This window comes from Mirounga angustirostris, unplaced genomic scaffold (assembly GCF_029215605.1).
Source record: "Mirounga angustirostris isolate CCGP_5_RB_7025 unplaced genomic scaffold, mMirAng1.0.hap1 SCAF_4, whole genome shotgun sequence".
In the NCBI taxonomy this organism is placed as follows: Eukaryota; Metazoa; Chordata; class Mammalia; order Carnivora; family Phocidae; genus Mirounga; species Mirounga angustirostris.
In genome coordinates, this window is record NW_026991712.1 from 2600090 (window position 1) to 2625220 (window position 25131).

Genomic DNA, 25131 nt, shown 5'->3' on the forward strand with positions numbered 1-25131 from the left:
TTTATAGGATTTCAAGTTCAATGGCACCCTCTTCTGTTAGTAGAGCGAAGTCCAGAGGATTTAGTAGATTCTTTTTCTTGGTGGCAGGTGAAAAGGTCGTGTGTCCTCCAGTTGGGGGGTTGTTTTTTGGGGGGTTTTGGTTCTTTTTTCTCTCGCAGGGCCTTCCATTTTCCTCTTTCCCATTGTCCCTGTCACCACCCAATCCCCAAGGCCCCTGGTTCTTTTTCCCCTGTTTCTCTCCCCAGAGCTGTGCATCTTGGAGGCCGCCCTTCTGATTGGACCAGCTCATCAGCCCCTTTCTCGTGGTCAGTGCTCTTTTTTTCTCCTTTTTCCCTCTTGTCGGACTGGGGATGGACTTCATCTTCCTGGAGGTGAGTGGTTCGACTCTGAGCCCTGTTTCTGGCTCCCGTGCCCTGTGCCTTGCTGTCTCTTCTGCCTCATCTGTCCCAGAGCCCCGGGTGGGTGGCGACGGGCGTTTCTCTTGTTTGTTTACAGTGATGTCGAAGTTTGGGCATCCTCTGAGGTCACAGTCTCTGTGCAATTTTATTTTTCCCTCCCTCTTGCTCTGTGTGGTTTTTCAAGGAACCTTGAAGGGTGAGGACCCTGGAGGCCACCTTGTCTTCAGCTGCCCGGAAGTCTGTAGCTCACCTCGGTCTGCATTGCCGTTTATACCTTATTTCCTCCATCCTAAGAAGCACATTTTTCCTAGGTGGGAATGCATTTTACATCGAGGGTACCTTACCCCTGGATTTATGTGGGCTTCTCAGTCACCCAGGGACACTGTTGGCCTGGGACCATGCCAGATTTAAAAGTCTGTGCCTGAGGGTTTCTTTGAGCCACACTGGTGGTGTGAATTCAGACCCCAAAACAGGTTTTGTGATTCGGACTCTCGGGAGAAGGCCCTCCTTCCATCTAGTGCTCCGACTGAGGCCGGCAGGGTTCCTGGCTTTTTCTTTCTGCAGGTGGGTGGGTTGGTTCTTATCGTCCTTACACGGAACACAGGGCCCTTGGGGTCCCACCTCTGTGATGGGGGTAGCTTCCCACCTGGGATAAGTTTTATTTCTTAGAAGCACCTAAAACAATGCGACATGCCCTAACACTGTGAACAGAATTGGGTAGCAGGTACCCTGCCGATAATCTTTTATGTTATGTGGCTTTTTCCCCTCAACAATATGTGTTTACGATTCATTCCAATATGTTACATATAGCTGGAGTTCATTCCTTCTTGTTGCCGTTTAGTATCTCGTGAATGCCGATCATCCTTTCTGCCACAGACGCACATTTGGGTTGTCCCCGGCCTGGGTCTGTGACTAACGCGCCCTGACATGCTCCCACACGTCTTCATGCGCATCAGCGCTCCGTCTCCACCGCGGTGTGTTCAGCACACAAACATCGGCGCCATAAAGCTCTGCACATACCCAACTTTTTTTTTTTACTTTATTTTTTTATTTTTTTATTCTTATGTTAATCCCTATACATTACATCATTAGTTTTATTTTTTTTTTTTTGCCATCATTAGTTTTAGATGAAGTGTTCCATGATTCATTGTTTGTGCATAACACCCAGTGCTCCATGCAGAACGTGCCCTCCTCAATACCCACCACCAGGCTAACCCATCCTCCCACCCCCCTCCCCTCTAGAACCCTCAGTTTGTTTTTCAGAGTCCATCGTCTCTCATGGTTCGTCCACCCCTCCAATTTCCCCCGCTTCATTCTTCCCCTCCCGCTACCTTCCTCTTCTTTTTTTTTTTTCTTAACATATATTGCATTATTTGTTTCAGAGGTAGAGATCAGAGATTCAACAGTCTTGCACAATTCACACTGCTCACCATAGCACATACCCTCCCCAGTGTCTATCACCCAGTCACCCCATCCCTCCTACCCTACCCCCCACTCCAGCAACCCTCAGTTTGTTTCCTGCGATTAAAAATTCCTCATATCAGTGAGGTCACATGATACATGTCTTTCTCTGTTTGACTTATTTCGCTCAGCATAACACCCTCCAGTTCCATCCACATCATTGCAAATGGCAAGATCTCATTCCTTTTGATGGCTGCATAATATTCCGTTGTATATATATACCACCTGTTCTTTATCCATTCATCTGTCGATGGACATCTTGGCCCTTTCCACAGTTGGGCTATTGTGGACATTGCTGCTATAAACATCAGGGTGCACGTACCCTTTCGGATCCCTACTTTTGTATCTTTGGGGTAAATACCCAGTATGCACGTACCCAACTTTAACAGACACATTGAATCGTTTTCCAAAGTGCTCATGTCACCTCACACTCCCACCGGGGATATTTTTGAGAGCTTCTGTTGCTCCACGTTTCATCCGCACTTGGCCCCGACTTTCTAGCCACTCATCAAAATGTTAGCAACCCAGTGGTATGGGTCGCATTGCGACATTCATTTGCACGTTCCTAATGAAATAATGGAGCGGAACATTTGGCCATCAGAACATTGGAGTATCTTCCTTGGTGATCTCTTCGTCAAGGATCAGATCCATCCTTCCACTGGGTTGTCCCCCTTTTTCTTATCCATTCCCAGGAATCCTTTATGTAACCTGGACACAAGGCCTTTGTTGATGGTGTGAAAAGCATCTCCTTGCACTCTGCAGCTTGTCTTTTCGCTGCCTGAATGTGCGTTTTGATGAAAAGGAGTTCCAGGTTCAGTCCTTCCCACACATGATCTTACAAAAGTTCCGGCGATTGCCTTTCAAGCTCAGGTCTCCAGCCGTCCCATGAAGTCGGACTCCAGTTCTGTGTAGCCACCAGCATCCTTCAGGGACAAGCCCGCTCCATGCCTACAGCTCGCAGTGCTACCTGCCTCCCAGCCAAGTGCCCGTGGGCAGGGGTCTGTGTCTGGGTTCAGCAGTGCTCCGCTCGCCAGTCCCCGTGCTGACACCCACAGTCCTAATTCCTGTAGCATCATACACGTTCTCTGCACCTGATACAGAACGGCCTCCCGGCTCCTCCTGCCTCAACACCTGCCCCGCTGCTCTGGGCCCTTCGCATTTTGCATTTCTAAATGGTCTTACACTTGGCTTGCCAAGTTTTCTTTCTTTTTCTCCCGTGTTTCTCTTTTACCTGTTGATGGCGACTTTGTTGGGTCAGCCCTCAGCTGCACACCCCTGGCGGGTCACGCTGTCCATCATCACTGTATGCGTGGCCTGCCTGCCTTTGATTCTTACAGCACTGGCTCCTTTTAGTCGATGAATACACGCCGGCGAGGCCTCCGCCCGCAGAAAGCTGGGATCTCGGTCGTGACCTTATGGACAGGGCTGAGCACCCCCAGTCTCCAGCCGCCGGCTCACCCCCCACCAAGGCTCATCACCCTCTTCATTTCTTTTTCACTTCATTGCAGTTAAACATATTCCTGAAAATATTCTCTTGTGGTTTTTGCAATTGTATTGAAGAGTATGGTGTTGTGTGTCGTCTTTGGAGACTTCTTTCCTCTGGCCCGATATTAACACAGATTTTCAGATGCGGGTTGTCTGTCGTAACATAAATCCAGCAGCACCGGGTTTTCTTTCCTTAATCATGTGTCACGTGTCTCTTCCCAGCCCTTTTTTCTTAATTAATAGTCGTTCTTTTTTGGAGCAGTTTTATGTTTATAGAAGTAAGTCCCCACCGGTGTCGTCCTCTGCTAGCACCCTGCGTGGGGCGGTGTGTTTGCTCCAGCCCGAGGGCGGTACTGACGCATCATCATTAACGGAAGCCCACGGCTGGACAGGGCTCGCCCCTGGTGCTGTGCGTCCTGTGGGCTTGGACAGTGTGCAGTGTGTCCACCACTCGCACGTCCTACAGAGTAGCGTCACTGCCGGAACAACCTTCGGTCCCCCCGGACCCTCGCAACCACCGATCTTCTACTGTCTCCGTGGTTTTGCCTTTTCCAGAAGGTCATGGATTTGGAACTGTACAGCGTGGAGCCTTTCGGACGGGCTTCTAGTCCTCAGCAATATGCATTTCAGGTTCCTCCATGTCTTTTCCTGGCTCTCCTCCCACCTCCCAGCTGCCCCTGCTCCGCCTCCTGCCAGTCCCTCCTGTCCCCCCGTCTCTCAGCACGGGGCCACGGGGCTCGGTGCCACGGGGCTCAGTCCCCAGAGCTCCCCTCACTCACACTCCCCTTCCTGGTGGCCGCCTCTAACCCTGTGGGCTAAATATATCACCTATACAGACACCCCCCGAAAGTTCACCCCTGCCAGACGGCAGCACGTGGGTGTCCAGGAGGCATTCCACGCTGGACACTCCCGGACCACGCCGCTGGCCGTCCCCGAAACCTGTCCTCTTGCGGGCTTCCCCATGCTGATGTCATCTGCCCAGCTTCTCGAACCAGAGTTCCTGGGGCCACCTGGACTGTCCTGTCCACACCCAGGCCCATCCTCAAGGGGTCCTGCAGCTCTACCCACGCCCCTCCCCCACCCCCTCCAGCCCGTCAGGACGTCGCCGGCTCACACAGAGTCCCTGGCCGTGTCCACCCCTCCCTCCCAGCAGCCGGAGTGAGGCTTTAGAGAGAAGTCGGACCACGTCTCTCCCTCGCTGCAGACCCTCAGCGGCCCCACCTCATCAAAGTCAAGGCAAAACCTTCCCAGTAGCCAACAAGGTCGTGTGGCCTGGCCCCACGCACCGGCTGTCCTCCTCGCCCAGCCCCATTCTCTTCACCCCGACCTCACTGGCCCTTCTTGCTGGCCCTGAGAACACCAAGATCGGCTCCGTGTCAAGGCCAGAAGGTTCTCCTCCCCCCACCCCCCAGAGCAGCGTGACTCCCCACTTACCTCCGCAGATCTTTGCTTGTGTCCCTTTTTGGTGAAGGCTTCCCAGCTGTCCCACTAAAAACTGACCACAGCCTAGATGCACCCTCCCACCGTCCCCCTCCTATCCTCCATCCCCTCCCCTCCCCTCCCCTGCTTTATGCACTTAGTCCGACACACCCTTGTTTGCTGGCTGAGTTGAACTTTAGGGGTCACTCCCACACAGGCAAGGACTTTACTGGTTCTGTCACTGCTCTGTCCCCGAGTTGGTTGCCCGCATGTGACAGGGGGCAAAACACCCACATGCCAACAGAGCAAAAGAGAAATCCAGGCCCCTGGGCGCCCTCGCTCCTGCAGAAGCATGTCACCTAAGCCTCTCGAGTCAGGCTCTGCCCCCAGAGACCTGCCCATGGTCACACAGCCGTGATGACACAGCAGGGACTCGGCCAGGGTCCTTCTGACAACAGAGGCCCCGCTCTACAATCTCAGAGTCCTCGGAACTGCTGTGCCCACCCAGCCCAGGGTCTGTCCTAAAGCTGGGGTGGGGGCTTATCCAGGCCCCCACTGTGGCCTCCCAGGTGGCCTCCCAGTCCCCACCCCTGCCCCTCCAGCCCCACCCACCCACTCGGCACCAAAGACCACAGAAAACAGAGAGCCATCAGGGTCACCGACATCTCAGGAGCCCCAAAGCCCACACCTCCCCAGGACTCACAGGTCCGTGTCCGTGGACCAAATGGAAAGACCACAGGACTGGGCAGACCTGGCCTCTAGCCCCAGTTCCCCAGTCACAGGCAGGGCCCGATCAGTCCTCAGTTTCCCCATCTGCAAAATGAGCACAAGGACATTGTAAAGCTCTGTGTATACTGCTGATGGACCCACTTACCCAGGGTGGGCCCGAGAGCTGGACCCCAGCAAACCCAGGCTAGGAGGAGGCAGCCAGGGCAGGCCTCCAGGCAGAGGTGCTGACAGCTGAGTGGGTGCAGGCCCGGTGGGGAGGCGTGCTCTAAGCACGGGGAACAATGGCAGATGTGGAGGCCCAGAGGCAAGAGAAGAGGACAGAGGGCAGGAGTCAACTGCATGTGTCCTGTCAGTACTTAGGAGCCTTTGAGGGGACAGAGAGTCTGAAGTTGGGGTGCGGGGAGCCTGGAAGACAGACCCTGGAAGTGGGGAGGCCCAGGCGCCTGGGCCAGGGCGGCTGTCCCTCTGTCTCCCACCTGTCCCACGGGCCACACACACTCCTGTCCCTGCTGCCCACTCTCCCCTCCATGCTCTCCTCCACCCCAGGGGCTCCCTGCGGCCAGGGTCTGACGCGGGATCCAGCCCAGCCTCCTCCCTTGGCCCCTGAGGCCCTGGTGGCCTGCTGGTGTGGCTGAGCGCAAGCAGGGCTGCCCTCATGACTCCTCTTTGCCTGCAGCCACGCCTTCCGCTTGTGGAGGGCCCTGGGGGCCGAGCAGCCCGTGAGCCGCCTGGTACTGGCCATCCTGCTGGCCTGGCTGCGGGAGCGGCCACTGCCCGCCGGGGCCAGAGACGGCAGCCCCCAGCCCAAGGACAAGCCCCGCCTGCGCTCGCTCGCTGTGAGTGTCCGCCGCCACTCCCGGACACCACCCCGGCTGCCGCCGAGTGGGGGCTGGCGTCCCGCGCGCGTGTCCATACTGGCGGCATCGGGCGCAGCCTCGGGGCGCCCAGCCCCAGGGAGGGCCAGCCCCGTGTCCAGGCCGTGGAAGCCGACCCACAGGGGGCCTCCGAGGCTGCGGGGCAGGGGCTGACCGCACAGGCCCAGCCCCCCACTTCCTGGCCGAGGGCTCTGGACTGCTACAGAGCCTGTCCCCCCTCCAAGAAGTGGGACAGTGGTGGTCCTGCAGGGCTGGACCAGGTGCGTGGCGCATACCCAGGATGTGGGACTCGCTGGGCGGGTGGCCTTGGAGCACAAGGGCTTCGGGAGGCAGGTTCCGGCGGAGGAAGAGTGTGGGGACAATGGTGGCCCCTCTGTCCACACTTGGGGCCTGGGGTTGTAGATTTTGGAGGAATCTTGAGGCTGCCTCTTGCCTCCTGTAGGAACCCCCTGCCCACCCCCGACCCAAGCCAGCCCTTCTCCCTGCACGGCCACAGGAACAGGGGCTCACGTCCTAACACGGCCACACCTGTCCTTGGCTGGACTCTGATGAGGCAGCAGCTGTGGCCCGAGCCCGTTTTCTCCCAGGCTGAGACCCACACCCCCCAGCCCAGAGCCCCCCAGAGCCCCTCCCCACCTGGAGCCCCCCAGACACGCTGCTGCCTGAGCACAGATGTGCGATGGCTGAACACGGCAGCAGAGGGGAGCTCCACCCTGTGTCCATGCCCGGCCCTCGGTCCTTCTCCTGAGCACCCCAGCCCCCCGCTGCTGCCGGCCCTTCCTGTCGGAAACCACACAGCAGCATGGGGCCAGCAGGGGGCCTCCTCCGGTCCCGCCACACCCCAAGCCTTGGCCTGGCCTTGTCATGACCGCCCAGTGCTGTCCTCCACCCCAAGAACGTTCTGGACCGAATGCTCCGATGGGCACAGGAAGCTCGGAGCTGCTGTCTGGCAGCCCTGCCTTCCGGGGTCATGTGTCCCCCCGGCTGTCACTCATTAGAGACCTCTGTGCTGACGTCCCATGGGGAGCACAGACCCATGCCGCCTTGTTGCCAGGCCACGGATCAGGGGCTGGACACGGGCGGACTGCAGACAGATCGGGCTGGTGGGGGCGCTGTCCCGGGACTTGCTGGGATGGAGGGCACAGGCCCTCAAGTGGGTCCAGGGAGGGAACCGAGAGGGCCAGGGCCCCCCGAGGGACATCTCAGAGATATGGCCCTGGTCCCAGAGGCTGTGACAGGAGGAAGATGCAGGTCAGACGTGCCCCTGCCCCCGACAGGCCATGAACACCCTGCATGAGCTGCAGTTTGCCCGCGAGTTCAAGAAGGCGGTGCAAGAGGCCTACCCCGAGATGCTCCTGGCCCTCCTCACCCAGACGCACTACATCTTGGAGCTGAACCTGCCGGAGGAGCCCCAGCCCGGCCAGAAGGCCCCCGAGGCAGCCACGTCCAGCCCGCAGAGGTAAGCCTGGAGCGCAGGCTCCACCTGCAGGGACGTGGACAAAGACGGGTATTAGCTTCCTAGGGCTGAGAGCGCAGTAGCACCCGGCGGCTCATAGATGCACGTGCCTGCAGGCTCGGCTCTGGAAGCTCGAGTCCAAGTGCAAGGCGTCAGCGGGGCCGCGCTCCCTCTGAAGCCTGTAGGGGAGGACGCTCCCGGCCTCTTCCTCTCCCGGTGCTCCCTGGTCTGCCGACGTCGCTGCCCCCTCTGCGTCCCTCCTCACCTGCTGCTCTCCCCTGCGTGTCTCTGTGCCGGTTTCCCTTTCATATAAGGACACCAGTCATACCGGATTAGGCCAACCTACTGGCCTCGTCCTAACTCGATTCCAGCTGCAAAGACCCTGTTTCCAAATAAGGGCACATTCACAGGTACAGGGTTTAGGACTTGGGCACAGCTTTGGTGGGACACGAGTCAACCCCTGAACACCACGATGGCCAGTGCAGCAGTCAGCACGGAGGGACTCAGGGCAGGCATGGGGTCTGTTCCCGGGCTCCCCGAGGTCACTTGGCAGCAGAGACACTCAGTGCCTGCTAGCATGTGAGGACTTCACGGAACAGCCCTTGCCATCTTCCCTGAATGTGGTCCTTGCAGGAATTCCGTGAGATGAATGTTGTCATCCCCACTGTACACATAAGGAACCTGAGGCTCAGAGAGGGTTAGAGGCTTTCCCCAAGACACACAGCATGCCCATGAGTAGCTGAGCTAGAGACTGTGGAATGGCAGGGCAGGGCCCTGGCCACTGCTGAGCCCCTCTGGGTCCCCTTGTGCATGGCTCTGACCCTGGTGCATTTTTGCCCTGACGTGACAGTTGCGGCCTCTGCCCCCCCTCCCCCCCCCCCCCCCCGCGCATCATGGACGGGACCCGTGTGTAGGAGGGTCCGCACCCAGCTATATTCCGCCACTGTCCAGGCTGGCTGCCTTGCCCTCCCTCCACGCTAGGTCATGTCTTGAGAAATCCAACAAGCTAGTGTTTAAAAAACACTGGGGCTGACTCTTCATTTGTTTGTATTACGATGTGCTTCACGTAATTTGTCAGTTATAACAGCTCTACCCAAGGCGTGTCACTGGAAAAAAATGTCTCTTCTCATATTGCTTGTGAATTCGAATATGCATAAAGTTCCTTTTTTATTCAGATCAACCATGCAAACTGCATGAATCTCCCTAATAAGCTAATAAAACGTTCTCCTCCCAGAACGTACGTAGGAGGGCTAGGGGGGAGCTGCAGCGAACCATCTCCCTCCATCCGCTCCCCCCCAGCCCTGCACCTGCCCGCATGGGCCCAGCCTCCCTGCTCTCCTGCCCCCCACCTCCCCCCACCCCCAGCCCGCTCACCTGCCTCCACGCTGCAGCCCAGATGCCATTCAAAACATGTCCATGGCCCCATGCCTCCTTGTCCCTCCCCACCTAATTCAGAAAGAGCCAGATCCTTTCAGTGGCCCAAAGGCCCCTCTCCCTCTGGCTCCCTGTTGCCTCCAGGACCCCATTTCCTGCCACACACCCCTTGCTCACACGGTCTGCTCCAGCCTCAGAGGTCTCCCTGCTGTTCCTTAAACCCAGAGTGCTCTTGCCTCAGCGCCTTTGCACTTCCTGCCCCCTCTTCCTGGAATGCTCGGCCCCAGATAGCCTAACCTCCTGTGAGTCTCTCAAAGCACCTTCTCTAAAATAGTGGTCCTACTCCCGCGCTGCTGTTCCACTCCTAAGGCCAGCACAGCCTACCAACTCTTATCTGCACCCTGTGGAATGGAAACTCCCAGGGAGCACAGGTGTCCCTCGTCGCACTGGGTTCCCATAGAGAGCCCAGGTGTCCGTCTGTCTCACTGGGCTCCCACAGAGAGCACAGCGGTCCGTCCGTCTCACTGGGGCTCCCATAGAAACCACAGGTGTCTGTCCGCCTCACTGGGCTCCCCCCGAGAGCACAGCTGTCCGTCCGTCTCACTGGGTCACTTGGGGAGCCTTCTTTTCTGACCGGCTGGATGGACATGCTCAAACAGCACCTGCCCTCTCGCCCCACCCCAGCTGCTGGGCCTCTCTCTAGGTGAGTCCTTTCCAGAGTGGAGGGAGGTGACCCCAGCAACTGAGGGACAGACTCTCACCCCAGGCATAGCCCATTGGCTCTGACTGGCCTGTCTTAGATCACATGCTCACCCCTGAACCGATCATCTGGGCCACAGGAACGTGTGGGACTCTAATTGCCCAGGTGGGGCTCCCATACCCTCCCCGGAGTGGGCACAAGACTTGGGCCCCACCTTACCCAGAGGGAAACCCAAAGGGCCCAAAGGAAGGACAGGCCAACCAACAGCGATGCCAGCCAATGGCCAGGGGTTGTCGGGAGGTTGGCAGCCGCTCCCAGGGCCTCAGAGGGAATTGTCACCCAGGTGGATCCCTGCCATCCAGGCTCTGATGCCTGGCAGCTTTGGCACCATCTAGGGGGACAAGGCCAAGGAGGGGATCTGGACACCCACAGCTGAGAGGCCTCCTGTCTTGTGGGTGCCCCTGGCCGCGTGGAGATGGCGCCGGACACTGGGTGGCAGCTCAGTGAGCCTAGAGGCAGTTCAGACTCCTAGGGCTCCGAGGTCCCCGGCATCCTGTGGAGCTGGGCCGGCCTCTGGGACCAGCAAGTGGGGGTTTGGGCATGGCATCCTCGCCCTGGGGGGCTGCAAAATCATGGCCAGCCCTGCCTGGGCGACCTTCTCTTTCCTTTGCATCTCTGACAAACAGAGCCCCTTTCTTAGAGACAGTAACTGCTTCAGTCAGTTCTCAGCTAGGTCCTCCTCCAGTCAATGTCCATCCTGCCCCACAAAGGGGGCTTCCTTTAGTTTCTCCATCATGGATTGACTCTTTAATTCTCATGGGGCATCTGATTTCTCTTTATTTCAGACACTCTCTCGGACCACTTATAAGTACAACCACCATATTTTCCTTTTGCCCTGGCTGCCAGTAAGCTCATATTTATTTATTTTTTTAAGGTTTTATTTATTTGACAGAGAGAAAGACAGCCAGAGAGGGAACACAAGCAGGGAGAGTGGGAGAGGGAGAAGCAGGCTTCCCTGCAGAGCAGGGAGCCCGATGGGGGGCTCGATCCCAGGACCCTGGGATCATGACCTGAGCTGAAGGCAGACGCTTAATGACTGAGCCACCCAGGCACCCCTGGAAGCTCATATTTAAAGTTAATTTTCAGTACCCCCCTATAGTGCCTGGTACTTCTTTTTGCTTCTCGTCTCCTGATTACTTGTCTTTTAAACTTAAAGCTTTAAAAATAAATAAATAAAAATAAACCTAAAGCTTTAAATTTAAAGATTTTTTATTTAAAACACAGTTCACAGTCCTGGGTTTTGGCACTTGACAAGGAACCAACAAGCAATTAGTAATGATATGCTGTCCGGGCCTGGATCTGAGATCCAAGACCCCATCCTAACCTCCCCCATGAGCACTCTGTATGGTGAGAGGGGTCCCTGCCCTCATGGCTGTGAGTGTCAGGAGTGTTGGTGGACTGGGCAGCCTCTGTTCTGGACTCAACCTAATGAGTGACCCTGGACAAGTGGCCAACACTCGGTGAAGGGGAAGGTGAGGGTTCGATTGCATGACCCCAGCCCCAGCACCTTGTCCATTTGCCCAGTTGGTATGTCATGGTCTTGGGGGCCCTGCAGGGAGGTGTGACTTCCCAGGGAGGTGAGCAAGGACTCCGGAGCAGGGAGGAGCCGACATGGCGCCCTGTCCCAGCCTCTGTCCTCTCTTACCACCCTGGGGTCCCCGCAGCCCTGCCCAGACCTGCCTCCTCTCCTGGCCCAGCCGACCCTGGGCCGGTGGCCTCAGCCGTGCCCCTACCCCCACTCCATGCTCCCTACAGCTCTTGGAGGAAAGGAGAAGTAGAAGGCCTGATGGACGGCCGTCCTTGTCAGCATTTGTAGGGGCCACTGTGTCCCCACTGTCAGCACTTCAGTACCGGCAGGCGCTTGCTGTGCCCCAGACCACGCTGATCACCAGAGATGGGTCCCTCTGCTCAGGAGCTCACAGCCCCGGGAAACGCAGAGGGGGTCAGGTGATGGCCCGGTGACAGATGGACAGATGACTCACTACGGAGAAGGCCCTGAGAGTCACCGCCTCCACAGAGGATGACCCGGAGCATGCAACCTGCCGTGTGGTCCCTGAGGACCGAACATCTGAGCTGACACCTGACTGATGGCTGAAGTCCCTGGGTGGGGGCAGGGAGGGCAGAGAGACTTAGGGGGAGGGGGCAGGAGGGAGGGCACAGGAAGGAGGCCTCGAAGTCAGCCTATATACCAGAGCAGTGGGGAGCCACGGAGGGCTCTGTGCAGAGGGAGTGGCAGGGTCTGATCAGCACTGGGGGTGGGTGGCCAGAGTGGGCATTGTCTGGGTGAGGAGGACCCAGCGCTGCCCTCCTGCAGCTCACATGAGACCGGGGGACTCCTGAGAGGGCATCTGGACTCCAGGCCCAAAAGACGAGGCCAGGGCCTCATGCCCGTATGGCACTGCTGGGGACGGCAGCGGACGGTGCCCGAAGCGTCGGGGGGTCAGACGGACGATGCTCGGGACGCCCAGCTCGGTGCCCACCCCACGCAGGCTTCATACACCCGCCCCGCCTGCTCCCCTCAGCCCGTCCGCACGCGCAGCCAAGGCGGCAGATGCTGGTGACACAGGAGACCCTCACACGCGGGAGGACGGCCACCTCCCAACACAGCCCCCACGGGTGGGGGTGTAAAATGGTGCAGCCACTGCGGAAAACAGCGGGACAGCTCCTCGAAGGGTCAAACACAGAATCACCACGTGATCCAGCTGTCCCAGGTCTGGGCAGGTGCCCCGAGACAGCGACCCGGCGGCCCACCCACCGTGTGCACAGCAGCATCCTTCCCAGGAGCCACGATGTGGAAGCCGCCCCAGTGTCCGTCACCGATGCCCGGGTCAGGAAACCGGGGGCCATGCTGACCCGCTACAACAGGGCTGCGCCGTGTGCTCACGGGCGCTGCGCCAGATAAGCCGGTCCCCGAGGGACACACCGCACGAGCCGCACTGCGCGGAGGGCCTGGAGCCGCCACGCCCCTGCAGACGGAGCGCGGACGGGGCGCCCGGGGCCGGGGGAGGGGCGTGCCCCGGAACGGGGACACTTTCCACAGCTGGACGAGGCGAAATGCGCTTAGTTCCGCCGAACCGTCGCAGAAGCGGGTAAGATGGGAAATGTGTCGCGTGTGTTCTACCACAGCCGAAGGCTACCGTGCAAGTTCACCGTCGGGTGTCGGGGGGTGCAGTCCGGCTGCGCCTGGGGCGGGCGTCGCTGGGGTCAGGCTGAGGGGGGACAGCCTCGGAACCCGCATGGCCGGGCTCATGCTCGAGGGCCTCCGTGTCCAGTTGGTCTGGGGGCTGCGTGGATTCCAGGCCACGCGCGTGGCTGGGCATCACCGGGCGTCCCAGGCTGGGGGTGGTTCCAGATTTCAGGGTCCTGGAGGGGGTGCTGATCCACCCGAGAATGCCCAAGTCGGCCGAATGCCGTCTTCCAGAGCCCTGGTGCAGCTGCTGGGGCACGGCAACCCTGCACACTGATGGCCTGGGTGCCCGGGGACCGGAAGCTTCCAAGAGTCAACACGGACGGGACAGAGCGCTACTCCACCCTGACGTCCCCTTCTCCTGAAACTGTCGTCACTCTGGCTGAGACCAGTGACCTGGAAAACGCTGCTTTCAGGGGCCTATCTTGGGGTGACAGGACCAGCCACCTGGCGTTGGGGTTGACGCCACCGGGGACTTTGACGGCATGGAACTCCATCCCTTGACACTGGGTGTTGCTCAGAATCATGCCTGGTCAGAGCTGACAGCCTCATCCTGGGGCCTTGCTCACACATCCAGGGTGATTCAACCAGTCACACGGGGCCAGGCAGATGTGACAAGGCGCAGGGTGGCTGGGATGGGAGACAGGCCACCGAGCGGGGCCGCCCTGCTATTCCGGGGCCTGCATTCCCCGGCCTTCTCCCCATGTCCCGCCTGCAGAGCTAGGGGCAGCCCTGGGCCTATAACCGAAACATCGCTAAGCGGGCTTGGAGCTGGGGGCCGAGCTGGGCTTTGCCTCCGCTGCCCCGGCCGGGCCACATGACCAGGACAGAGCACTCGCACCTCTGGTAGCCGATGAGCACAGGTCCTGCCTTGCTTTGTGTCTGGTGTACTTTCCTGAGCGCACACGCACCTGTGGCCAGTGGAACCTGTGTCCCCTGAGGGCAGAGCGGCGTCCAGGGTGGCAAGTGGACACTTCTCCGGGCTCGCAGGACACCTTGCTCCCCAGCTCGCCTCCTCCCTCCCCGCAGCACCCTCTTCGGGTTCTCAGCCCCACATTTAAATGGCACCATCCCCCAAGGCTCAGCCGGGCCCCTCTGTACCCCGAGCCATGGGAGCCCACTGATCTCCAGCCCTGTCCCCAGAGCTGCAGCCTCGGAAAGCCAGCCCCAGACACAACCAGGGGCCCCCTGAGATGCTCCTGGCACATCTCACACTGTCTGTGCCCCAGGCCAATCTCACACCCTCCCACAGTGCCCCCCACTCCTAAAGGGGCACCTCCAGTCTCCTGACCCAGCAACTGATCCTAGAGCCCAGGCCAGGGGCCTGAATGGACTCCTGCTGCCCCCTCAGCCAGCACAGCTCCCGCCCGTACCAGGCCTCACCCGCAGGGAGGCCTCAGGGCTGCTGGGGCCCTGGGCCAGGACAGGAGCCAGAATGGACCTTTCCACCCGGGCCAGCGGGCCCCCTCCCCAGTGGCAGGGCTGGCCCGTGACCCCCCTACCCCCCCGCAGCACGTCCCTGGAAGCGCTGAAAAGTCTGCTGTCCACCACGGGGCACTGGCAGGACTTTGCACACCTGGAGCTGCAGGGCGCCTGGAAGCTCTTCACCACCATCCACACCTACCCGCAGGGCGTGGGTCTCCTGGCCAGGTAGGAGTGGGGCCAGGGCAGGGGCCAGGGCCTGACCCAGGCCACCACCTGCCCAGGAAGCTGAGTGTATTGGCCACGGTGACCTCCAGGGCCCGCCCGTGAGCACAGCCCCCACGAACTCACACGCGTCCTCGGGCCTGGTCACACGCACACCCACCCGGAGCCCGTGGGTACAGGCGTCTTCAGCTAGCTCCACCCCGGCCGGAGGCCACCAGGGGCCTGCTCCTCTGTCTCCCACACACGCAGCCCAGGCCTGGAAACCAGTGGGCGGCCAGGGGGTACAGAGGGGCATCACAAAAACTCCAAGCAATGGGTGCCCGGCCCGCCTGCTGGGCCTGGGGGTGGTGGGAGGTGGAGCCCGGGCCGCACCCGCACGCCCAGGCCCTGCCCTGCCCTCCTCCCCTCGCCCCAGGGCCATGGTGCAGAACCACTGCAAGCAGATCAAGGCAGTGACCAGCCTGCTGCTGCCCAGCCTGCAGAGCAAGGAGGAGCGGGAGAGGAAGGCGGCCATCCTCATCCTCACTGAGGTAGGTGCCTGGGCAGGGAGAGGGGGAGCCCTCAGACACAGCCTCTTCCTCCAGCTGCCTCAGAGCCCCCCTCAGGACCTTGCCTGGATGGAGGCCCATCCAGATGACCCCTCCTACCCCTTCCTTTCCCCTTCTGGCTCCAGGGCGGTCTGGGGATCCTGGCTGGGCCCCCCACTTCTCGGGCCCCCATCAGCCTGTGGCCTGGATGAACCTGTCTGTTCACCTCTCCCTCCCTGGCCTGACGCCCATAGAGCTGGCCGGTCAGGCAGAACTGGGCTCAGCTCCGCCCCAGGGCCTGGGAGGCCAAGAGGGCCCTGGTTAGAACTGGAGAGGCGCGGGGGTGTGGCCGGCCTTGCCACTGAGGCTGGGGCCGTGGCGGGGCTGGTGTGGCCTCTCCATAACAGGGAGAACCCCAAACCAAAGCCCGGTGCCACTCCCCACCCCACCCACAGCAGGAAGGTCTGAGCCCCCCTCTGCGGGGCTCCATCCCCAGGTGTCCCATGAGCCAGGCCATGGCTGTACATTGGTCCCAGCCTTGCTGTGTGACATCAGGCAAGGCTCTTTCCCCCTCTGGGCTTTGGCTTCCCAGCCATACATGAAAGAGTTGAGGCAGCATGGGGGTGAGTTTCAAATACGTGTTAGCCAAGATACCCAGAGAGTGCTGACCCACAGCCCTCCCCAACACCCCTGCCAGACCCTGGTCCTCGAGCCCTGCTCCCAGACGCAGACGGAGGCTCCCTACAAGAAGGTGCCAGGCCTGACCCGCCTGCCCTTGGGGACTGCCCCAGTTCCTCTACAGCCCTGCCCTGCTGGAGGTGCTCCCCAGACAGGCTGCCCTGACTGCGCTGGCCCGAAGCCTCAGGGACCCCAGCCCCGAGGTCCGTGTGTTGAGCCTGCAGGGCCTAGGAAACATCCTTTTCCACCCAGAGAAGGTAAGGGCCTGTCACACACACACATACACACCCCACCAGAGCAGCTGGGTGCATGGGGTGTGGACGGGCCTACTGGGTTGGAATCCTGGCTCTGTCCCTTCCCGCAGTGTAGCTGGGGACACATGACCACCTCTCCGGGCCTCAGTGTCCTCATCTGTAGAATGGGGCTGGTGATGGCCTCTCGGTAGGGTTGTGGGAGGGGTAGAGTGTCTATTCCCCGGGGATGATGTCCCCTCTACACCCAGGAGGGAGACAACACTATCGCAGACCTCCAGGGGCCAAGGAGGGGCCCACCAGGTGGCAACCAAGCCTGGCCCTCAGAGGGGAACTTGCCCTGAGAATCTCAGGGGCAGGACTTTCCATCCCCCAGTGACCCATCCATCCCCGTCCAACCCCCCATCACTGGAACAGCCCACATCCCATGATGAACAGCAGGGGGCCTTAGCAAAGAGGCAGGAGAGAAGGCTCGAGACACAGCCCCCAGGGCATCTGGCCATCTCACTGGAGCCCGATGTCACCCCTGCTGTGGCTTCCTAGGGCGCCATGCCACGGTGGGGCGCCCAGATGACCCAGCAGGTTACCAGGCCCATCCCATCCTCACCCCAGCACTTTCTAGCGGGCACGTTTCTTCAGCACCTTGGCCGGAGTCAGTGTCCATCTCTGTGACAGGGGAGTGGTCATAGCACCTGTCAATGAGTGCCGTGCTGAGTCCATGCAGCTGAGTCCTCCAGCCATTTGCTGTCACAGGCTGCAGCCTTTTATCCCTGGCCCCAGTGGGGGACCTGCCGGTGACTGCTGCCATACAAGAGAAATGTCAGAGAGATTTTCCCACCTGATCCGGAGGTACACGGCCTCCACCTCCCCCATCCACCTCAGGGGCTACATGAACACCCAAGAAGACGGCAAGATGCCCAGACCCCATCTCTTCTGCTGAACATAAGGACTTTCAGGGCTTGTGGCAGAAAGCGTCTGATGGCAGAGGGGCCATGCCAGGGCCAGGTTCCAAAGAGATTGCAGCCTTCTGCCCATCAGCTCACTTCACTCCCATTTTGTCCACCTTACATGTCTCCGCATGGTTAAGAGATCTCCATTAAGGTCGCTCCTGGCAAAGCCCTTTGCCCTGCACATGGCACATCGTAGGTACTTAGTAAGGGAGATTAGCACTTCTTCATTCATCTGCCCATCCATTCGTCTATGTACCTATACACCCCTCCACCCAGCCATCCGTCCACCTATCCGTTCATCCACCCACCCATCTGCCCATCCATTTGTCCATCCGTCCATCTGTCCATCCATCCATCTGCCCATCCACCCACCCATCTGTCCATCCATCCATCCGTCCACCTATCCATTCATCCACCCACCCATCTGCCCATCCATCTGTCCATCCATCCGTTCATCCACCCATCAGCCCATCCATCTGTCCATCCATCCATCTGCTCATCCACCCACCCATCTGCCCATCCATCCATCCATCCACCCATGCGCCCATCCATCCATCCACCTATCCACTCATCCGCATGGTTAAGAGATCTCCATTAAGGTCACTCCTGGCAAAGCCCTTTGCCCTGCACATGGCACATCGTAGGTACTTAGTAAGGGAGACTAGCACTTCTTCATTCATCTGCCCATCCACTCGTCCATGTACCTATACACCCTTCCACCCATCCATCCGTCCACTTATACGTTCATCCACCCACCCATCTGCCCATCCATCCTTTCATCCACCCACCCATCACAAGCAAACCCAGAATGCACCTGTTCTCCCACTGCCCTGCTGCCCTCACTGAAACCACCAGCATCTCCCCCAGACCACTGCACCCCCCCTGCCTGGTCCCAACAGCTGCCCCTTCTCCTTTTCAGTGCAGGCCCCCCCCAGCAACCAGTAGGCTCCTGTGATGATGATCTGAATCAGTCTCTCCTCTGCTCACAAACAGAGCAGGTGTGCTCCTGCCTCAGGGCCTTTGCACATGCTGCGCCCTATGCTGGTATGGTTTTCCAGCACCTCTGTAAGAATTCCCTCAGTGGTCACCTTCTTGGTGACACTTTCTCTGATCCTAGTCACTTAAAATTAAATATTTTTAACCACCACCACCCCCACGGCCTCCACTGCAGCCTGCTCCATCCCCTCTTCTCTCAGATTGCTTGCCACCCTCTGACACGCATTGTGTTGTGCGTGCTTCATTTATTTCTGGTCTTTCCCATTAAACCCCATTCTGCCTGTTCCATCCTCTGCCAGAACCCTGGTCCTATCCCAGCACCCTCACTGGGCCCAGTAGATGCTCAGAAAGGGTTTGTTGCTGTTAATTGACTCATTGGCTGAAAAAGTTTAATATTGTAAACCAAACAGCTCAGGAAGCCAATGATGTGGCCTAAAACTTGTTTTAAAGTTGTAAAAATCACCCTGGCTCTCACACGCTATCAAGGGGCCCAATGGCGGGAAACATCCATTTGCCGACATCTTGCCGTCCAGCCGTTCATCTGGACAGTTATCCATCGCCAGGCAAACAAGACGAGCAGACAGAACTGGCTGAAAATGAACTCAGTCTTGTGTAAAGTAGTGTAAATGTGGCAAGTGGTCATTGTGATGGGAGGGGCCAGTGAGCTCAGTCCATGCACACCTCACCAACCTTGTCTCGTCCTGCCCCCAGGCCCCGGCTGACCCACAGGGAAGCCGGGAATGGGGGCGAAGGCAGGGTGAGGAGGAGGAAGGGGAGGGTGGTCTCCAGGACTGGGCGAGGGGCCTTCTGGCCAGCATGGGGACAGGCGGAAGAAGAAGCAGCTGGGAGCCCACTAGCCGGGGGTTAATATCCCTTAACCCCAGGAGGCCCCCCTCAGAGAGGGAAAGCCCCATCCATGCCCACACAGCTCCTGTGGGCAGACCAGAGCTAGGAGCACAGCTGCCCTGTGCGCAGAGCCAGGATGGGATCCCAGCGAGGTGGGGGCACAGTGCCGGGCAGGCATGCAGGGGGATGCAGGTGCCCAGGCCAGGATGGGGGCTGGGGAGGGGCCGCGGGGGAGGGCCCGAGTTGGTTCCAGGTGCAACTGGCAGGCTGGGGCAGGACACAGGAGTAGCCCGTCCCAGCGCCCTTAGCCCACCGGCCCCCACCACCCCCAGGGAAGCCTGCTCCGTGGACAGCTGCCGCCCTTCCTCGACGGCTTCTTCCAGAACAGCGAGCAGGTGGTCGTGCAGGTCATGGGCACCGTGTCGGACATGCTGCACCGCCTGGGGGCACATGGCGCGGGCGCCCAAAGCCTTGGGGTCGCCATCAACGCCCGCTTCTTTTTTGACGATGTGAGTGCCCCCGGGTGGAGGCAGGGTGCCCCTACCTGTACCCCTCCTGTGCCTACCCCTGGTCCTCAAAGGCGGGGGACCCCAGCTCCCTCCACCTGGGCTGGGGAGACCCCGGGGAGATACCTGGGTGTGCAACTGGGACACCTGGGCCAAGCCGGGCCGAGTGGCCGCCAGGTGGCGCTCGGCCCCTTCTCCACGAGGCTGGACCTGAGGCAGCCTTCACCCCTTCAGCCCCGCGGTCCTCACCTTCCCAACTTGTCCCGCGTCCACAAGGACTGTTTCCCTTCACTGGGGAACTAGAGGGATGAGCTCCGCACCACCCCCCCAGCCGCATTCGTGACCCTTGGGTAGTCAGGATGAGATTGTGAGTGAAGGAGACATGAGTTCAGGTCCTTGCGGAAGGCCTGGGACCCGCGAGGGGGCCTGTCTGACGGGGGGAGGCACGGCCCTGCCCCGGGAGCCCAGAGCCTGGGGAAGGGGCTCAGCCGCAGGAACTGAGCCCCATCCCCTCCACAGGGTGGGGGTCCCGGTTGGGTGGGGATGGGGGCCCCAGGCGGGTTCAGCTGAGGCTCTGAGCCTGTGCCTCGCAGGAGCGGGATGGGATCCGAGCGGCGGCCATGGCATTGTTTGGGGACCTGGTGGCAGCCGTGGCGGGCAGGGAGCTAAGCGGCCTGCGGACCCAGGTGCACCAGAGCATGGTGCCCCTGCTCCTGCACCTGAAGGACCGCTGTCCGGCCGTCGTCACGGTCAGTGCCTGGTGAGGGGCTTTCTCCTGGGCGGGGCTGGGGACCCATAGGTGGCCGTGAGGGGTGGGGGCCGGGGGCTGAGGCTCTGCAGATGGCGGTAGGGCCGCCCGAGGGCAAGGCTGCTCCCTGGGGCAGCAGTGTGGACCCGGGGTGTCTTCCCTGGTGGACTGAGGTCCACCCTGTGCACACGCGCAGCTGTGCGGTCCGTGGGGGCAGGACCCGGCCTGTGGCACTCACGGCTGTGTCCCCAGCACCGGACACAGGCTGGAGGCTCGGGTCGTTCACTGAACGTGGTGAAATGATCGAGCTTCCCCAGGCGCCAGCCGTGCCCTGTGCTGTGGCCAGTAAGACACAGCCCGGCTCCCCAGGATCCTGGCCGTCGGGAAGACGGGCAACACGCGGCCAGCTCCAAAGGGAATGGGAGGAATGGGGCCGCCTGGGGCAGCAGTGCGGGCCGGCCCGGGGCGGAGGGCGGCTGAGAGGACGGCCTCAGAGCCCACAGGAAGCTCGTGGTCTGGGGAGGGGACGGCCCTCCGGCGCGGAGCGCCCGGGCGGCCGCTGAGCCCTGCGCTGGCTGCCCCTGCAGCAGGCCAAGTTTGCCCTGTACCGCTGCGCGGTGCTGCTCCGGTGGCCCCTTCGGCACACCCTGTTCTGCACGCTGGCCTGGGAGAGGGGCCTCAGCGCCCGCCACTTCCTCTGGACCTGCCTGGTGAGGGGCCTGGGCGAGGGAGCCGCTGCGGCGGCGGGGAGGCCGGGAGGGCGAGCGGGGGCCGGGCTCCGGGCTCGCGGCTCTCGTGCGGTGCGCACCGCACACCCGGCCGCGGGGGCGCGGGGCCCGGGCCGGGGCGGGGGCCGCGGGGGCGGGGCCGCGGGGGCGGGGCCGCGGGGGCGGGGCCGCGGGGCCTCGGGGGCGGGGCCGCGGGGCCTCGGGGGCGGGGCCGCGGGGCCTCGGGGGCGGGGCCGGGGCCTCGGGGGCGGGGCCGGGGCCTCGGGGGCGGGGCCGGGGCCTCGGGGGCGGGGCCGGGGCCTCGGGGGCGGGGCCGGGGCCTCGGGGCGGGGCCGGGGCGGGGCCGCGGTCCAGCCAGCGTGGCGCGCTGTCCTCCGGCCAGATGACGCACAGCCAGGAGGAGTTCGGCATCCACTTGGCGCAGGCCCTCCGCTCCCTGCACAGCCGCCACCAGCACGTCAAGACCTGGGCGGCGCTCTTCATAGGTGAGCGGGCGGCCGGGCTCAGGACCCTCCGGCCGGCCCTGCCCCCGCGCCCTGCCCCTCAGCTGCCAGGCCGCCGCAACGGAGGGCAGAGAGGAGGGGTGGGGGCGAGGGGCCCCGACGGGCAGGAGAGGGTCTGAGCCCCCACCCGCCAGCAAGCCCCCGCCACCGGCCGGCGCCTCCATCTCTCACACAGGTCACACCCTCTGCTACCAGCCCCAGGCCGTGTGCCAGATGGTGAACAGTGTAGACACAAACCTGCTGTTCTCCAGTAAGCAACCCCACGTCCCCCCCCCTCGAGTGTGAGATGGGGGCTCACACCCACTCACGCCACCTGAGGCTCCCAAGGAAGAGGTGGGGTTGGGGAGGGCAGCACCCCAGGCCTGGGAGGCAGAGGAGGTGGAGTCTGGTGACGTCCCGCTGCTGCCCCCACCCCCGCTGGAAGGAGGGGCCCAGACCCCAGGCTCCCTCCACCAGGACGGGGCTGTGGGCAGACGGGACCCCGGGTCACCTCTGACTTGTGTCTCCTCCCCTGGAGCTTTTGAAGATCTCAAAAAAGACCCAGAGCCCAGCATCCGGGAATTTGCCACCAGACAGTTCTCCTTCCTTCAGAAGGTGGCAGCCAGACCGCAGTGACCTCCAGCCATCCTCCCTCACCCTCCTCTTCCTCTCCTGTGCCCCCCCTGAATCGGTCAGCCCCGCCCTGTCCACACAGAGCTGGGTTGCATAACAGTTTTCCATTTGAAAGAAAGATCTAGATTCAACAAAGAAGCGTCACACCTGTCTGCTCCCTGCCCACCACCTCATGGCCCCCAGAAGACGAGGCAAGCCCAGGGGACACTGGCAGGCCTAGGGGACAGGGGGCAGACCAGGTCTCCCAGAGACAAACCGTGAAGTCTGGGCAGGGTCCCGCAAATGACAGCTGTGGAGGTCAGGGGGACTCCACCTGACCAGAGCCCACGCCATGGCCCGCCGGCGTCCTGAGCGCCGAGAAGGCCCTCCAAGGGCAGCCACAGGGGGATGGAGCCATTCACCAGGACTCCCCCCACACCTGAGTCTTCAGTTTGTCTCTCGCTTGGAGCTCTAGAGTCACCAAGGGGCTGGCAGTAGGGAAACGGTCCCTTGGCGGGCCTCCCTCCAGGGGACTCCAGGTCTCCCTCCACCCTGACCCCTATCCTCGTGGGCACCTGAGGTTCACAGCAGACCCAGCCTGGGTGGGAGCCAGACCTTCCCAGCGGGGCCCACATGAGCTATGTGGCCTAGGCAACGGTCTCTGCCCGCTCTGCCTCAGCTACTCCATCTGTAAAATGGGTAGTAAGGCCTTCCTCCTGAGAGCCCTCCCAGGGCTGAGTCCAGAGGAGGTCCCTCCCTGGCAGGGACCCCCACCTCCCAGGCAGCCACCTGGAGGCCCGCCTGACCTTCAGCCAGGTCCTCCCTTTTCAGCCTTGGTTTCCCCACATGTGAAATGGGCAGGTGGGTCTTTCCGTTGCCTGCTGAAGTTCCTCCTAGGGCCTCACCCCCAGGCTGGCCCTCTCAAGACCCCCACCAGCTGGCCCCTCACCAGCCTTATCCGTCACGTGCCCACACTGACCCCTCCACACCTTTGCTCAGGAAGCTCTTTCCACCTGCAGCACCTTCCCCACTCTCTCCCACCTGGGGGCCTCCACACTGCCCCCTCCTCTGAGGACGAGCCCCACCAGAGGGAGCCCCCACCCCAACCCGTCCTCAGCCCCGGGGCCTGAGCCACCCCTCCCTTGCACCAGACACACTCCAGGCTTTCACCCACCCCACCCCCCAGAGTCTGTAAGCCCCTTGGGGCAGGGAGGCAGCTGAACGGGGCTGGCCCAGGGAGGCCCGCCACTTGGATGGTGGGTTGAAAAAATACAGCAATCTTCATGGAGCACGAATTTGCTTCTCAGATGGGTTTCATTTGGTCGAGCTGGGGGCCCGCTCTCCCCCTGGGAGCCCAGAGAGGGCCAGGATCTGCAGGCCCCTTCTTATCCATCTGTCCATCTCTGAATAGAGCCACCCGAGGACTTTGGGGGGGTGCCTTTTCCCGACTCCCATCCTGAGCACTGACCTCCATGGTATTCCAACCCCCTGGCTGGGGCATGGGGGGGTGTGCTCCTTCAGAACCAAGGAGTGGGTTAACAGGGTCCCCTTGGTCCAGCCTGGTGGCTGTGGTCCCTAAAAGGACCCCTAAAAGGGGGGCATCATCCTCTGGCCCCTGCTGGGTGGTGGGTAGGCAGGCCTCCTCCACATTCTGCTCTGGGAAGTCTGGTTCAGTGAAAGCTTGGAGCTGGTGGGCCTGGACCCAGTGGGTTCCCGGAGCCGACAGTGACATGACAGATAAGCCTTGCATCTGGAATCGCAGAGGGGCCCAACTCCTACCTAGCAGGGCAGCTGGGCTCTATGGAGCCGGGCACATGGAGGGCACCCCATTAATGGTACCAGTGGTAACAGCTCACGGTCCGGCCCGCTGCAGCAGCCCGGGAGACAGAGGGACGGGCCTGTGTCCCCGTTGGCCAACCCCCAGGGCCCCGAGGAAGGGGCGGCTCGCACAGGCGCCACCCCCCCAGGGCCGTACGTGCAAGTACTAGCAGAATGGGCCCAGCCAAGGGCACCTGCCTCCAAGCACAAGACTCTGTGCCGAGGCCCAGCCCCTGCCCTTCCTGGGCACGCCTCCTCCCCTGGGAAAAACAGAAGGGGTGACAACCAGGTGGCTAGGGGAGCCCTTCCCCACAGACCTTTCCCAGAGTGTGTGTAGGTGCAGGCAGAGGGAGGGAGGCTCAGGCCATGGAGATGCAGGTGGGAGGTGGGGATGCCAGGCCCGGAGCTGTGACTCCTAAGACAGGCACTGTGTCCCAGGGACGGGGAGGAATGCCAGGGTGGTGTCCACCGCTGGGTCACAGTGCCTGGGGGCAGGGGCTCTGGCACAGACCACCCTCAGCCTTTCCACATGCCAGCCAGGCCAGCCCTGGGAGACTGCGGCCCACAGGGAAGAGCCGGCCCCCACCCTGGGAGACCTGCATGCGGAGGCATGTGAGCACGGCCGTGCATGCCCCCAGGCAGGGCTGGCGGCCCTCTTGCACCCTCAGACTCACTCACCCCATAGGCCCTGGGGTCACCCTCTGGCCTCCCCTCCCTTCCCTGGGCCAGCGGGATGGTGTGTCCCTCCATCGGAGCCGAGCCGGCCACCACCATCTGCACCCTCCTCTAGGCCTCTAAGGCTGAAATGAGGACATCTGGTGGTGGCAGGACTGAGCGGCCACCCCACTAGACACAAGGCCCTAAAGAATTCCCAAGGGAGCCCCAGCCTGTCCTGCAGAGGGGCAACACTGGTGACCCGGCCTTGCCTTCTGATGCCCCAGTCCCCCCCCCCCAAAAAAATAGCAAGTCACCTGGGCCTGCGCAGGTCACATGGGAGTGGTGCCAGCTCTGCCACATCAGGGATGTCCCCTGCCCCTAATCCAGGGAGTGTGGGGACCCAGCATGGACGCCAGGGGGAGCCCCAGCGCAGCCGGCCAGACGGCCTCCCTGGTCTCCACCCAGTCTCCCAAGCCAGGGGCCCCCCCGCCCCCCGTCCACCCCACCCGGCCCTGCACCCCGCTCTCCAGACACACACAGC

The 25131-nt window shown here is 61.4% G+C and overlaps 1 protein-coding gene across 1 annotated transcript in view; it reads left to right on the top strand.

Annotated features, from left to right (window-relative positions):
* The window catches only part of LOC123858543 (maestro heat-like repeat family member 5), a 72427-nt gene extending 49025 nt beyond the window's left edge, over positions 1–23402 (top strand). Inside the window, exons 20-31 of the mRNA XM_064587440.1 lie at positions 6169–6328; positions 7645–7826; positions 9785–9790; positions 14657–14794; positions 15207–15321; positions 16110–16253; positions 19372–19548; positions 20139–20294; positions 20881–21003; positions 21404–21506; positions 21700–21774; positions 22042–23402. Of these exons, the coding sequence (XP_064443510.1) occupies positions 6169–6328; positions 7645–7826; positions 9785–9790; positions 14657–14794; positions 15207–15321; positions 16110–16253; positions 19372–19548; positions 20139–20294; positions 20881–21003; positions 21404–21506; positions 21700–21774; positions 22042–22139 (1477 nt within the window). The 3' untranslated portion in view covers positions 22140–23402. The remainder of the gene's footprint in view (positions 1–6168; positions 6329–7644; positions 7827–9784; positions 9791–14656; positions 14795–15206; positions 15322–16109; positions 16254–19371; positions 19549–20138; positions 20295–20880; positions 21004–21403; positions 21507–21699; positions 21775–22041) is intronic.
* The last annotated feature ends 1729 nt before the right edge of the window (positions 23403–25131 follow it).